Source organism: Mirounga leonina, unplaced genomic scaffold, assembly GCF_011800145.1.
Source record: "Mirounga leonina isolate KUSES-001 unplaced genomic scaffold, KU_Mleo_1.0 Mir_173, whole genome shotgun sequence".
Classification (NCBI taxonomy): domain Eukaryota; kingdom Metazoa; phylum Chordata; class Mammalia; order Carnivora; family Phocidae; genus Mirounga; species Mirounga leonina.
Genome location: NW_023270447.1, coordinates 42,116,458 through 42,130,752, shown reverse-complemented (window position 1 = coordinate 42,130,752; position 14,295 = coordinate 42,116,458). Strand labels below are relative to the sequence as shown.

Here is a 14,295-nt window from a genome sequence, read left to right as displayed (position 1 = left end):
GAAATCCAGCTCAAAGGGGAGATTAAGCTTTGTTTAGAAGTTTGTAAAACTCTGATGTCTTGGTGATAATTGAAGACATGAGTATACAGGAGAGTTCTCAAAAAGAACCTTGGAGTGAAAAAAGGGGACATAGGATTAGAATTTCAAGAAATAGGACCCCAAGAAATACCAATATACAAAAGATAGGCAAGGAAAGAGAAGCCATTTTGAAGGAGTTTCAGAAGGATGGCTTAGAGATGTGTGACAATTCTGGTGACAGTATCCTTGAAGAATCCAGTACAAAATATTAATAATGCTAACTGCCATTATTTTTGGGTTTTTTTGTCTTCCATTTACCACGTGGACTAAAATGTTTTGTTTCACTGATTGCCATGTGCAATAATTAAAAACAAGTTATAGGATCATTTCTCTGCCAAATGTCAGTTCAACTCTGAGGACAGAAGACAACAGGTAGATTTTTTTTTATCCTATCATTAATTAAAGCTTCATTTTTACAGCACCTACTTTATGCTTGGTACTAAGCTAAGTGTGGATGATGGAGAGGTGGATTGGTCTCTGCCCTCAACAAGCTTACTCTAGTTCTAGCATGTGCGAATTATGTAAAACAAATATCGCAGATACTAAATGATGGTGCAGCAAGAGTCTGATGTCCCTGTCTCAAGGGCAGATAGGGTGAAGAGTGTCACAAAATGAAAACATATAGTATAGGAGACCACACTGATTGGGAAATTCAGAATAGAGAAATAATCACAAGGAGGGATTGGGCCAGGGAAAGCTTACAAGAGGTGGGTTTTTAATACCATGTAGTCAAAGAAGTACAACAGAAGGCTTTACTATAAAGTGCAAAAGAGCACTAAGTCCAGGTCGTAGTACTACTACCAGCCCCGCTAGGTATCCCTAGGCAAGCCCGTTCACCGTGTGGGGCCTGGCTCTGTTCTCTAGGAATGTAGGAGCAGCAACCTCACGACTCTTGGAAGGACGAAGGGCGGCCTCAGCATACCCCTCCCCCACCCCAACCATCCACTTGTTCCAGGTGCTTCCAACAGGTGATTTCTCAGAGAGCCTGAGCCAGGAGTAAATAGGAAGGTTAACCTCGCCTCCCCGTGCTTCGCAGATGTGTGGGGCCAACTCCCGTTCCGTAGTTTTGTGGGGTTTGTTTTGCTTTTGATGGGATCAGATGGAGAGACAGAAAGAACTATGTCGTATTTAAGAGCAAGATCCTTGGAATCGGACGTGCTTAAATTCTGGATCTGCCTCTTGTCCCCTGGGTGACCTTCGGCAATTTATTCCACCTCTCTTAGCCTCAGTCTGTTACCTAAAAATTTAGGATAAAGATACGTACCTCACAGGGATGTGGTGGGATTCAAGGCTAATGTACACAACCCCCAGAGCACAGTGCCGGGCACACAGTAGCTGGTTAATAAAAGCACCTGTTGGTCCGTCGAGCGATTGTTACTAATAACACCGAAGAGAAGCAAAGGACGCACCAACGGCGGTCCCCTCCTTCCCAGACTCTGCCCGGCAGAAAGCCGGCGTCCCAGGACTTAAAGGGACATTGGATGGAACGTGGAACGGGCGGGATCCCGGAGTCCGTCGCACTGGCGATGGCGGTGAGAGCTGGGGTGGGTCGCTGGCCCCGGCCACGAGAAGGTCCGAGCGACCCCACCGCCGGCAGGGCTGGTACCCGAGAAGAGAGCCGGCTGTCCGGCCCCCGGCTTCTGGGGGGCCGGTTCTGAGGCGGGAGCGAGGGAGAGAGAGGAGGGGCGACTGGGGGAATTTCCCCGCCTCTCTCCCTCCTTCCATAAATCACCGCAGCCGCGGCCGCGGCCGCGCCGGGAAGTGCACGGAGCCGGAGTGCAGCGTGGTGGCACCAGACGCCTCCCTTTCCCCCCTCCGCTTGCTTGCTCGCTCTCTCTCAGTTTTTTGTTGTGTGTGTGTGTTTTAAGCGCCCCCCCCCCTTGCTGGGGTGGCTGCCCGGCCTCGCCGCTCGGGCGCCGCTCCTCCTCCGCCGGTGCCGCCGCCCGCCCTCGCCGCCTCCGCCTCCGCCTCGCCGCGCCGGGACTCCCGGGGAGCGAGAGCTCGGCGGCTCGCCGCTCCGACTGTCAGCCCCGCGGCCCGCGCCGCCACCCTCTGAGACGCCCGCCGCGCCGCGCCGCGGGGCCGCGCCGGCGCCGGGCTCCCTGGGAGCGCTCGGGCGGCCGCTTCCTCTCCCGCCCGCCGCCGGAGCTAGGCGATGGTGGCCGCCCGCGCTCCCGCGCTGTAGCCGGGCGCCCCCTAAGTTTGGGAGCCGCCGCGGCGCGCAGAGGCGTCTGCAGAAGGGCAAGAAAGTTTTGCGGGGCGCACCTCGCGTTGCTCCCTCCCCGCTTCCCGGCGCCTTGAGCCCGTCGGCGGGGAGTGGGGGGAGGCAGCATGGCCCGCGAGCCGGAGGAGGAGGAGACGGCGGGGGCGGCCGCGCTGGCCCGCGGCTGCCGGGGCTCATCCGGCCCGGCCGGGGCCCGGGCGCCGCGGCCGCCCCTCTGGCTGCTCTGCCTGGGCGCGTGCTGGCTGCTGGGCGCCGTGGCCGACGCCGACTTCTCCATCCTGGACGAGGCGCAAGTGCTGGCGAGCCAGATGCGGAGGCTGGCGGCCGAGGAACTGGGGGTCGTCACCATGCAGGTAAGTGGCCCCTTTTGCGCCCCCAGAACTTGCCAGGCATCTTGTCTTTCTCCTATGCGCAGAGCCCGGTCCCATTCTCCAGTACAGGTCCCACTGACCACGCACAGACCACTCTGGTATGTACGGAGCCCCTTTTCCGCCAGACACCTCTGCCCTCTGCAGACTCTCCCCCCCCCCCCCGACTACACACCAACTCCTCTTTCATGTACACAGGTACCTCTCCCTTTCTCCTCTGCAGAGGCTCCTGCTCTTTGCACGGAACCCACTCTACCCGCTCTCCCCACCCTTCAACAGCTCCTTTATCTCAGCGACGACTCAGCGGTTCCTTCGAATCCCCTTCCCTAATTTTGCACGTATTTCCCCCCGCAGTCTTGTTTTCACCCCCCTACCCCTGCAAACTCCCCTCGTTCTTTGTGTACCCATCCCGGGGCAGACAGCCCCGCCTGGCTTCGACGATTTCCCTCCCCTACCCCACCCCTTGACCACCTCCCTGTGTTCCCCAGACCAAGGCGCACGGATGGGCGCCGGGAAGGAAGGCACCGCAGCGTGCGCAGCTGCTCCCGGGCCACCTGGGTCCCGGCGGAGAGCGGCCTCGGGAGCGGACTCTGCGCTCCCTTTCCCCGCCAGGGTGCATTGGGGGAGGGGCTGGCCTGGTAGATTCCCGATTCTGGTTCGGTGTGGGGGACTTTTTTTTTTTTTTTTTTTTTTTTGCTTTCTGCTATTGCTGTTGTTCGCGTACTCTCCGCTGTATGATTTTTGTTTTGTGTGTGCCTTTTTGGGGGAGGAAAAAGGGGAAACAGTGAATAAGGTTTCCAATTCTTCTATATTGTTTACCATGTTGGCCCTCCCCAATGGAGGAAGAGGCTTACAGAAAGATTGCCGGTGGCTGAGAAGGAATCCTGAAGGTGTTACTAATAACAGTAGTAAAAATTGCTAAACAGCAACCACCTGGAGATTCTACCCTGCCATTATTTTATCTTCTTGGCCAGAAAGGCCCAGTCGATTAGGAGAGGTGGAGGTGACCTTAAGAGTCTGAAACCTTTGCTGTAACATTCTTCCGTAAAATAACCTTATTCCCTTATGCATTCTAACAACAATAATGGTGATAAATGTGGTCTTCGAAAGAGCGAAGTTTCCAGGAATGTGCTCTCGGAATAGGTTTCTGATTTCGATTCTACCGTGACCACCCTTCCACCTCCCACCGGGGGAGGTGTTTTGAGTCACTTTGGGATTCAGGTTTCCGACGTCTTCCCCCACCCCCCAAATCTTTCTCCCTACCAGGCCTCCCCCCTCAACCCTGAGTCTTAGGATGATATAGTTTTCCCAAAATCACTCCCGCAGACCTTTTCCATTGTAGTGAAAGACATTGGGCTTTTGTTGTTGTTTGTTTTGTTTTTAGGTGAGATAGAGGAGTGGATGGTTTGCTTGAAAGGTAATTCTGTATTTGCAGACACCCGGCTACGAAGTGCAATAGAGTCGGGTATTTCTTCATTTGCATAACAATGGATAAGCTTTTAAGATACATTATTTAGTTGTCCTTTTCTGTGCAGATTTTTCAGGTTCAGGTTCTGTTATCCTTTTTCCACGTGCATTTTCTGATGATTGTTGACAGAGTTCTTAGGAGTGAAGTGACTTTTAGAGGAAATGGAACTAAAATGTTAGGAAGGAAGGAAGATTCCACCCTCCCCTCCCCCCTCCCCACTGGTGAATGTTTCAATTCAGAGCACAAACAATTGTGTTTTTGCATAGTGACACCTTTTTAAATAAAGGACGTCTAATATGTTTGAGTGTCGGACTGCTTGTAAGATTAGAAGGCATTTGTCACCTTCACCCCATCACTAGGGCGGGACAAGGGATTGTAAGTACCCCCCCCCCCTTCCCCATATAAGCTAAGGACTTGGCTTTTTCTAAGATGCTGACAGCAGTTTTACTGTTTCTCACCCGATCCTTGACAAAAGGTGAAATAGGATCCCAACACATTGTCATTCAGGTAGGGATCCAAAGCAAATGTACTTTTAAAAGGCTTCCCTGTTGAAAAGGAGACACTTTGGAAAAAAAGCTCTGATCTGTGGGGGGTTTGTGCCCAAATGGCCCTGTATCTCCTCCCTACTGGCCTCTTTCTAGCACCTTTGCAACCTCATTGTGGAAACTGGCCTCCTGGGGACAGGGTTTTGTCTGGCAAAATGTGAAGTGGCTTCTCTCCTTTTTTGAAAGGAGAAGCACATACTGTATTTAAATTCCTCTCCTTGAGCTGTACATTGATCTGCCACTTGCCTCCATCTGGGGAAAATTGGGGAAAGAGTCTCTCTTTAATTTTGTTAGACTGCCAGCTTTTGCGGGGAGGAGTAATTGTAAAATAAAATCTAAGGCAGGTTAGGTTTTTTGGCCCTTAGAACAAAGATTTGGAGCCTTACATTTTCCTCTGTAAACCTCTGGGATTTGTTCAATGGGTCTGAAATTATGTGGGTTTAGGTATTTAAAGTGCAGATTGTAGAGTCCTCCCTTGTGGAATGTTGGCTTTTATAGCTGTGGAGCTAGTCTGTCATTCAGAGGTAGGTAGCCTCGTGGGGGTGTTAAGGTGGCCGGGGTCGGACTGACTTAGGCAGATAGGAGGGGTGGGTGAGAAGATATGCAGATACGAGGGGTTTGGGGGACAGGTTAGGTCTCTTTGCAAAAGAAAAATATTCCCACTCAGTTAAAGATCATTTGACCTTGGCATGTGGAGCACAGGGCAGACCTTTCCGGAGAGTACCTCATTGATGAGACGCTTTCTGCAGGGCAGTTTGTAAGTAAAAGCCTATTTTCAGACTTTTAAACCCCTTCTGTGGCAGAAATTCTCCAAAGACCATTTTTAATTTTGAGAAATTGCGAAGCAGCCCTCAACCGAGGCCTGCTGCCACATTTCGAGTGGCCGCACATACTGCTCACTGGGGGTTGCAAGGGGTGGTTTTACAAAAGCAAAAATCAGGCCTTTTTTCAGCACTGCAGTTTCCCATGGCAAGGTTGTGGTGCTTGCTGATATAAGCTTTTCAAACTGTCTTCTCTATCTTAAAGATTTTCTTGGAAAGGTTTTCTCGTGAAGGCTGCCTACTCCTGGGTTGGGTTTTTTTTGTTTTGTGCTTTGTTTTTGTTTTGGTCATTCATTTCTCGTAATGGACAAAATTAAAAAAAAAAAAAAAACCAACTTTAAATGATTTGCACCAACTAATTTTGCCAGTGCCCTGGGAAAGCTGCCATTGAAAACTGTCCCCCCTTCTCCCCCCCCCCCCCCCCCCCCTCCCCCCACCCACCTTCCCCCCGCCCCCCCCCAGCCCCCACACACAACCCCCCCCCCCTCCCCCCCCCCCCCCCCCCCCCCGGCAGCAGCAGACCTCGTACATCATGGGTAAAAGTCAAAAACCTAATCCTCATCTCCTCAGGGGTCTGGCAGAGTGAAGCCATCAACATTGAGATGTGGGGAGCAGAATGGCTGTGGCAAGGCAGACGTGTGTCTGCCTATCGCTCCTGCACCAAGTTTTTATCAAGCAGCATCTTGGAGTGGAAAGAAAGGACTTGACATTGGGTATTTGGAGACCTGGAGCCGGCCCTGCCACTTAAAAGTTGGGCGATCTTTAGCTGCAAGACTGGGGATGGTGGTTCCTCCTAGAGATTGGATTTACTGGAAATAGTGCATGTGAAGGCATTTGTTCCCGTGAAGCTGTGTTGGTGGATATGGTGGCTCTTTAAATGGAGAGCTTATTAATTGAAAGCTTACTGTGCACAGAACCCTGTGCTAGGTGTTGAGGGGATTTACAAGGAGGTATTCCAGCATAGCGCCTGGAGGAGTTTGTAATCTGCAAGAGGAGGGAAGATTGCACAGGGAAAATGGTTAAAGAACAATGTCTGCTTGTTAGAAGGCATATCTGGCTCTGGCAACCATTTCACCAGGCACTTATAAGGCCCATTTAACATTATATGACAATACAGGCTTCTTAACAGCAAGGGCCTGGCACCTGGCCAGTGTGCCCGCCTTGATGTTAGCTCTAACGCAGCTCTGCTGGGCTGGGCATGGTGACTGTGAACTTGGCACACACACCAGCAGGTTGGTCAGACAGCTGCTGTTTGGGGCCTGGAAGCTGGCGGGGGGCGGGGGGGAGAGTGTTGGGAGGATAGGGTGGGGGTGGGGAGGGCCCTTCCAGGAGGTGCAGAAGAAGTACCAGAAGCACAAATGAGAGCTCCAACTCAAATTCAGGCAAGAGTAGCAGCCAGGACAGATGTGACTTTAGGAACTGAAGGGCTCAGCTGGGCTGAGGTGCTGGCTGAAAATCTAGAGTGAAGTTGTAAATGCGCGGCTGCTGCTGAAGTGAAAGAGGAGGCCTTTGTATGTACCAGGACTGCATTGCCTAAATGCATTGTTCATTTTGCATCCGTTTAGCAAGCTTTGGGGGGTGGGGGGGCGCTTCTCTGCTGTGAAGGGCCTTGGGTTAGACTTAGCTGGGAATACAAGGTGAATGAAGCCTGGTCTGTGCCCTTAAGCTCAGAACTGATGATGGAGACCAATATGAAAAGAGGCAGTATGATCCAGGGGGTTGGCAAGAGGCAGAGGTCATAGCATGCTGTGGGTGGTGCAGAGGTAGAGAGAGGAGCGAGGCATTATGGGAGCACAGAGGAGGGCTGCCCAAGGCCGTCTGGGGAAGTCCGGGAAGTTGGTTACTCCTTTCTCAGTGTTTTCAGTGAACTGTGAACACAGAGGTTAATCCTGAAAATCAGCCCCAAACATGAAGGCTGACCAAATCAGGAGTTCACTGAACAGTTCTCATACCCTTTGGTGGCACTGAACAGAATAGCTGATATATATTAAAGCCCTGAGTAGGGATGTGGCTGTGACTCTTGGACATTTCATATGGCCTCCTGTCTTAGCTCACTGGCTGCCACTGTGGAGCTTCTGTGGTTATTGGACTCAAACATTTTGGTTTGCAGTTATGTTTAGGTCAGACTTGTCTTTTTTCCCAAATCTTGTCTATTGTACCAGGAATGGTATATTGTACAATAATTTGAGTGTGTACTTAAGCAGTATTGAATGTCTTATGGGGGGGAAGTCACCTCTAGTTGCAAATAATGTGGTTTTATTCTATGCCCTATGTACAATATAAGCCCTAGCAGGGAAAATTGCTGCCTTGCTCTCTTCTGAAATTGAGGAGTAGAAGAAAATTGACCATTGATGGATGACTCGGAGTTGAACTTGGTAAGAGAGAGCCAAGGAAAAGCATGTTGAATGACTTCTGGTGGACTATCCCCGTTGTGCTTAATACTCTTTCCACTTCCTCTCCACTAATACCTGTCTTAGTTGGCATCGGAGCCTGTGCTTATATTTTTCCTGCCAATCCTGTTTGAGTCTGGAGGGATGTGGGGGGAGGGGAAGGAGATGGTTTCACACTTTATAACTTGGTGCTATTTCTGGTTGCTGCTTGAGGAGTTCCTTCCTTGAGCTTAAGTGGATGAGCAGACAGGAACTTTGCAGAACTCTGGAATTCTGTGCAGTGGAATTTATTTTGGATTTGTTTTGACCTGGTGTAAAAAAAAAAAACAACAACTGAAATTCAAAATAGAAAGGGACAACAGAAGCAACAATTTTGACTCAGCTAAGTTATTAACGCTAACTTCAGCATGTTGTTAAATTGCTCTGAATATTAGTGTCTTTGTGCTTCATTCATGGTGTTAATGAAGGGAAATAGATATTAAAAGAGAAGTATCTAGCACAAGGTCTAACATAGGAACAGTCAGTAAACAGAAGTAGGGGACCATCTTTTTAGTATCAGGAACAGAACCTGGAAGGCAAACATGTAGCTCCTAAGCCTGAATGAAACCAAAATCAAATCTTGAGAACCTGCAGATTTCAATGTGGTCAGTCTTTTGTCCCAGGGGTTGCCAAAGTGGGGTGTACAGACTTAGGGATGTGGTGCAAGACCATCCTTCGGGGTTTATGAAGAAATTATTACCCTGTTATTAATAGTATGGGCTTTTAAACTTCTCGTTACAAAGATTTGGAGGGAAAAAAAACAAAAGAATAGCATAACAATGCCCATGTACCTCTTAACCAGCTGAAACAGCAACTCCTGGTCAAGCTACATTTATCTTTGCCTGTGCATCCTCCACCCACTCCCCAATTATTTTTGAAGCAAATTCCAGATCTCCCCTAATTTCATTCATAATTTATTTTCACCCAGAATATTTAAACTTCATCCTTATTTCTGTATTTTAAAATGTTTGATAAAGGGCGCCTGTGTGGCTCAGTCATTGAGTATCTGCCTTCGGCTCAGGTCATGATCCCAGGGTCCTGGGATTGAGCCCTGCATCAGGCTCCCTGCTCTGGGGAGGTCTGCTTCTCCCTCTCCCACTCCCCCTGCTTGTGTTTCCTCTCTCGCTGTGTCTCTCTCTGTCAAATAGATAAATAAAATCTTTTTAAAAAGTTTTATAATATACATAATGTGTACTAGTATATAGAATTTACAATCCACAGACTATTTGAAGGGTATATACTTAGTGTTTTATGGTGACATGCCTGAGGTTTTGAGCAAAACCATCGCTGTGCGCCCCCCCCCCCCAACTCTTTATAAATAGTAGCTTTGCTTCCAGAAGTAATGCCCAAGCTGCTCTGGGGGTGGTGCTCCTCTGGGACCCTTTTTTTCCCCTCCCTGACACAAGTGGTTGGCCCCCATTTTCACATCTGGCTTTCTGCCCGAGGCTGTGAGGTTCCTTGTTTTCATAGTGAGCAGCGTATGGTCTCTGCACATGTATTTGACTGATGCATCATGGACTGTGTCTTCTCTTTGTTCCTCCTCTCTGCCCCTTCCAGAGGAGGCAGGAGTGAGGAAGGGACAAGGCAAGATAAGCTGTAAGTGGGGGAGAGGGGAAGGTTGAAGAGGAGAAGGTGGACCATCTACAGATCTGTCTTCTGAAGAGTCTGTCAGCAAATATTCACTGGGTGCCTCCATGCAGAACCTCCACGCAGGCTGGGAGAGCAGAGGAGAGGCCTAGAACGCCCAGTGCTTTCCCTCTGAGGGCTCATGTCTTTTCAGGGAGGCAAAACCAGTTTCTGTGGGTCAAGACAGACTAGAAAGAAAGGCTGAACTATGGGCTCTAGACTACACCTGGGGCTAACAGGTCGGTCAGAGCGAAGCAGGCGAGATGTGGGTCAGTGGGGAGTGGCATCGGCTATGTAAACAGCAGCTGTGACTCTCCTCCGCAGTTGTCCCCTGGCCATGATGGGTCCAGTGAGGCCATGTGACTGTTCTTCAGGAGAAGGTGGATGTCTGGCTTTCAGACGAAACTCTATAGATTCTTAAAAGTGTTGGCAACTAATTTGGATTAAACAACAAAAAGCACAGAAACTGTGGGCCAAGCCAAACATGTCTGCAGGCTGGATCAGACCAGAGGACACCAATTTGCAGTGCCTGGATTGAAAGGACTCCATGGGTTCCAGGAGGTAAAAATCCGTGCTTGGGTGTAAGGGTTATGGGGAAACAAGTTTCTGTATAAAGGAAAGGAAAACTTTCTGATAGGAGAGTTCTAAATTGGATTGCTTTGGGAGATGAGGTCTCTGTTACCATAAGCAAATAGCTATTGAATATTTGGTGTCAGGCACTAGATCCTTTCTGAGCTCTCCATCAGTTAATTTCCGATGCAGTGAATGAGAGAAGTATTACCGGATGACAGGGAAGGTATGTCAGGGACATTAATGTATTAGGGTATAGAGAAGGATTCTTCTGGAAGGCTTTCCAGAATAAAGGTGGAAGGAAGGAGTTGGTTAGTCAAAGAGTAGAGTTCCCAGAAGGCCCCTTTGTGATGGTACCTTTAAGGAATGGAAACCTGGCTTTAAGGTTTGGAGTTCGAAGAGCCAGAGGGAAGGAAGGGTGCAGGTAGAGGTCAGAGAAGTAGACAGAGGCCAGGTTGTGGGATCCTTGGGTCCTTCATGTCAGTCAAGACTTCTTATATGGCAGGTAAAGAACACCCAGTTACACTGGCTGAACAAGAAAGGAACTATTGCCTTAAGTGCTTGAACAGTCTGGGTAGATCTTTGGGCAGTCACTAGATTAGGGCTCAAACAATGTGGCCAGTACACAGTTTCTCTGCATGCCTACTTTCTTAAATAGGTCCTCCCCTTTGTTTCAACATGGCGGGCAGTAGCTTAGCAGTGTTTGAGTTGGGAACTCACTGCTACTTGTGCCTGAGTGTCTTGCATTTGGAGATGTACTATGGGGGGAGGGAACTAGAAATCTGGAGAAAGCTCGGTACCCAGAAAACCCAGCTGAAATTGTTTAGGATTTGGACACCAGCTGCCACCAGCTGCTAGGGCCTGCTCCATAGCTTTGTTCTGCCTCCCCAAGTCCAGTTCAGAGAGGGCCTGCTGTGTGGTCTCCCTACTTCTGACTGGAAGGCAGGCTGCCTAGCTTTCCACTGCGGTCTTGTGGTCTGCCCTCAGGTGGTGTACAAATCCAGGCTCAGCAGGCCCTTGGCACACCTTTCCTCCCTGACCTTTCAGTTCTTCAGATCACTGGGTGCCGTGAGGACTGGGAAGAACGAGAGAGCATCACATCTACCTCCCTTATACAGGTGAGAAACTGAGGCCCAATGAGGCAAGTGGCTCTCTGGGGATCACACCAGTAGTAAGTGGTAGACTTAGAACTCACGTGTTGGTCTTAAGACTCCTGCTTTTTGACCCTTTACACAGTATTGTCTTGTGGGAGCTCCATTTTTTTCCAAGAGAATTTTGCCTTAAAATGGAAAGGAAACTTAATTAAGGACCTTTACATTCCTTGGGGGTGGGGAGTTTCTGATGGATGAGAATATAAAGCTGATAGTTGACTGACAACTGACTGGGTTTTTGTTTTTGTTTCAGTAAGTTGTTATTGAAATATCTAAAAGTTGGTGAGCCACAGATGAAACAAAAATTTTGAGACTTCTACAATGTTTTTTTTAAGAGCAATTTTAAATGGTCCGTTTATTTATAATCATGAACTGTACTACCACTAGAGTAATTTTTTATTTAAAAGGTAAAGCATAAAAAGAAAATAAAACTTGAAGGGAGGAACATTTTGGTTTTTTGGTTTTTGTTTATGTAAAGGCTACAGAAGGAAATTCCACCTGTAATTTTCAGGCAAAGTTCTATTTTGGATTCCCAGAACTTGCATCTCCCTAGTCATTAGGAGTATGAAGTTTTTGTTTTAATTTTCACCAAGGAAAAAAAAAATGATTACTTTGGAGAAGTTATTTATTCAATTTGATAATGAAACAAAATAAAACGTCATTTGAATGCCTCTTTACCTTGCCCACTTTGTTCTGAGTTCAAAAGGAGAAAGTTTTCCTCTCCTTCAGATTACATAGTCCAATGATTTCTGAGTTAATTACAGTTAGAAAAATTCCAACACCTAAATACTGGCGTGGATCGCTGAAAAGCAACTTACGGTCCATATTTCCCTGGAAATCGTGTGTTTTATTGTAACTGTAGAGAAGAAGCCAGTGGGTAAATTGTTATCTGTTGTGTGTGATAACGTCTTGATTCTGTTCCAACCATAACAATTATTTTAAAGACTCTGTCAAGGCTCAAGACTGTAGCACTTTTTTTTTTTTTTTTTAATTCCCCTTGGACATTTTTTTAAGTTTTATTTTTGCATGGAGTATTTAAAAAAAAAAAACAAAAAAAAAACTTTCGAGGCCCTGGTGGAAGGGCAGTGAAAATCAGCAAGCCGGTGAGAATGAATCTGAATTTTTAATTAGGCTTTGAGTTGTTTCTTCAAAGTGTAGAGACACCATTAGTGATGTAAGTCTTGTTGCGTTAGCGGAGACTGACATTTTACTTCAAACGTGGAGAGTGCATCTGTCCCGTGCAGATAAAAGTTGCCAAGTGTGGAATAGCAAGGTGGATTGGTAGATAATTAGCTGTCCCACATTACTGCAGGGGGGCAGACGCCTGCCAGTCATGGGCAGGAAGGAGGAATTATTAGTGGGAGAAAATCCAAGTGTGTCATAAAGCAATTTGGAATCCCTTCAGCTGTGGCAGAGCTGATAAGGCGTACATTAAGGAAATAAGACAAACTGAGTCTAGTATATGATGGCCAACTTTCTTTTTTAAGAAATCTTAATTCAAAAGAGGAATGGCTAGAAATTAATGATCCATAAATACAGTGGAGTGCAGATTCATCAGTCTGCCCTGACTCCATATATAACATAATTAACCAGCTTAAAATAGTCTTCGTATTCTTGTGTATCTTGAAAATAAAGTGAGGATTCTATGCAGGAGAGAAAAGAATCACAGGGGGTGCCATAAAGAACTGTGTGGTGTCTAACCATGAAAACACATTTGAAGAAGAAATTTTGAAGTATATCACCTCTCCAATATAAATGTTACAATATTTATAAGTGATTTGAGTATATATTGCCTTATTGGTAGAAAACATGCGTGTACTTAAATATTCTTAAGTGTTTCGGTGATGCTTACATTCCTTTCTAGGAAATAAGAGGTACAGAAGGACCTGTTGGCTTTCTTGCCCATCCTCAATTACTTGCTAACTCAAGTGAAACTTTATGGGATGTTTTTGTCCATTTGGATGGTTTCCTGTGCCCATGCCCAGATACTGGACTTGTTTGTCCTAATTTCATCCACTTTATTGGGTTGGCTTTTTCAAAAGCCAGGGCCACTTCTGCCAGCCCAGAAGCAGGAGGCACTGAAGTGGGATGTGTGCCGGGTTCTGCTTGGGTCGTGGAGCCTCTAAATGAGGCCTACCCCTGGCCACTATGCGACAGAGCCTGTTTTTTACTCTTGGCTGCCTGTTCTCCTTGCTCGCTAGGGGAAGTTCACTGGGTTGTTGCTGCCTGTGTGGTTTTGGAGAAAGCCTGGAGAATTGAGGTTTTTGGCAATCTTGGCTCTTGGATCCAGAGTTGACTCCATCGATCCTCCTGTGAAATGGGGATATTTACCCTTTTGTAGTCTTGGGGTGGGGTTAGGGGATGCAGGACAGGGGACCAGACTTTGTCCTGAGTATGAACCAACCGTATTTGTTATGGGTTCAGTTCCCTGGAGTTAGTGTAAATTAATATGACCATCAAGGAAGCCTGGACCTTTTTTTTTTTTTTTTTCCCATACATGTATATTGAGATAATAAATGTGGGCAAGTGTTGCAAACAGTAAAGCTTTGTACAGGTGGGAGTTATTAGAGCATGAACTCCCATAATGAAATTCTGCCCAGATTTATTCATCATATGGTCCTGGTGTGGGTTAGTCCTGTCTCTGGCACATGGTAAGGACTCAAAAAATGTCTGGACTACAGAAATTGAGTGGCCAGTTTTCAACAGTAGACTTCGCGACATTCTCATGTTTACTCCAAATTTAGCTTTTGCTACTGTTTCATGTATCAATTTCATTACTTACTCCAGGCTTACAACGAAATGTCTCCAGCCTTTACTTGCTACTAAAGATTTAAAATGTTTCAGATTAGTGAAACTGGCTAGTAGAGTATCAAGCCTATTAGGACTCCGAAGTATTGATTGGTTCTGATGTCTAATTTCTTCATGTGAGAGAAAATTGAGGTATGTATATTGGAATATAACAAAGACAAAAGTGTGTGTATTTGCAGATTGTCTACTTAGAGCTACTTTATCCTA

The 14,295-nt window shown here is 47.4% G+C and overlaps 1 protein-coding gene across 1 annotated transcript in view; it reads left to right on the top strand.

Moving 5' to 3' along the window:
- The first annotated feature begins 2,042 nt into the window (after positions 1 to 2,042).
- The window catches only part of CACHD1 (cache domain containing 1), a 199,990-nt gene continuing 187,737 nt past the window's right edge, over positions 2,043 to 14,295 (top strand). The window contains exon 1 of the mRNA XM_035018363.1: positions 2,043 to 2,655. Within this exon, the coding sequence (XP_034874254.1) occupies positions 2,410 to 2,655 (246 nt within the window). The 5' untranslated portion in view covers positions 2,043 to 2,409. The remainder of the gene's footprint in view (positions 2,656 to 14,295) is intronic.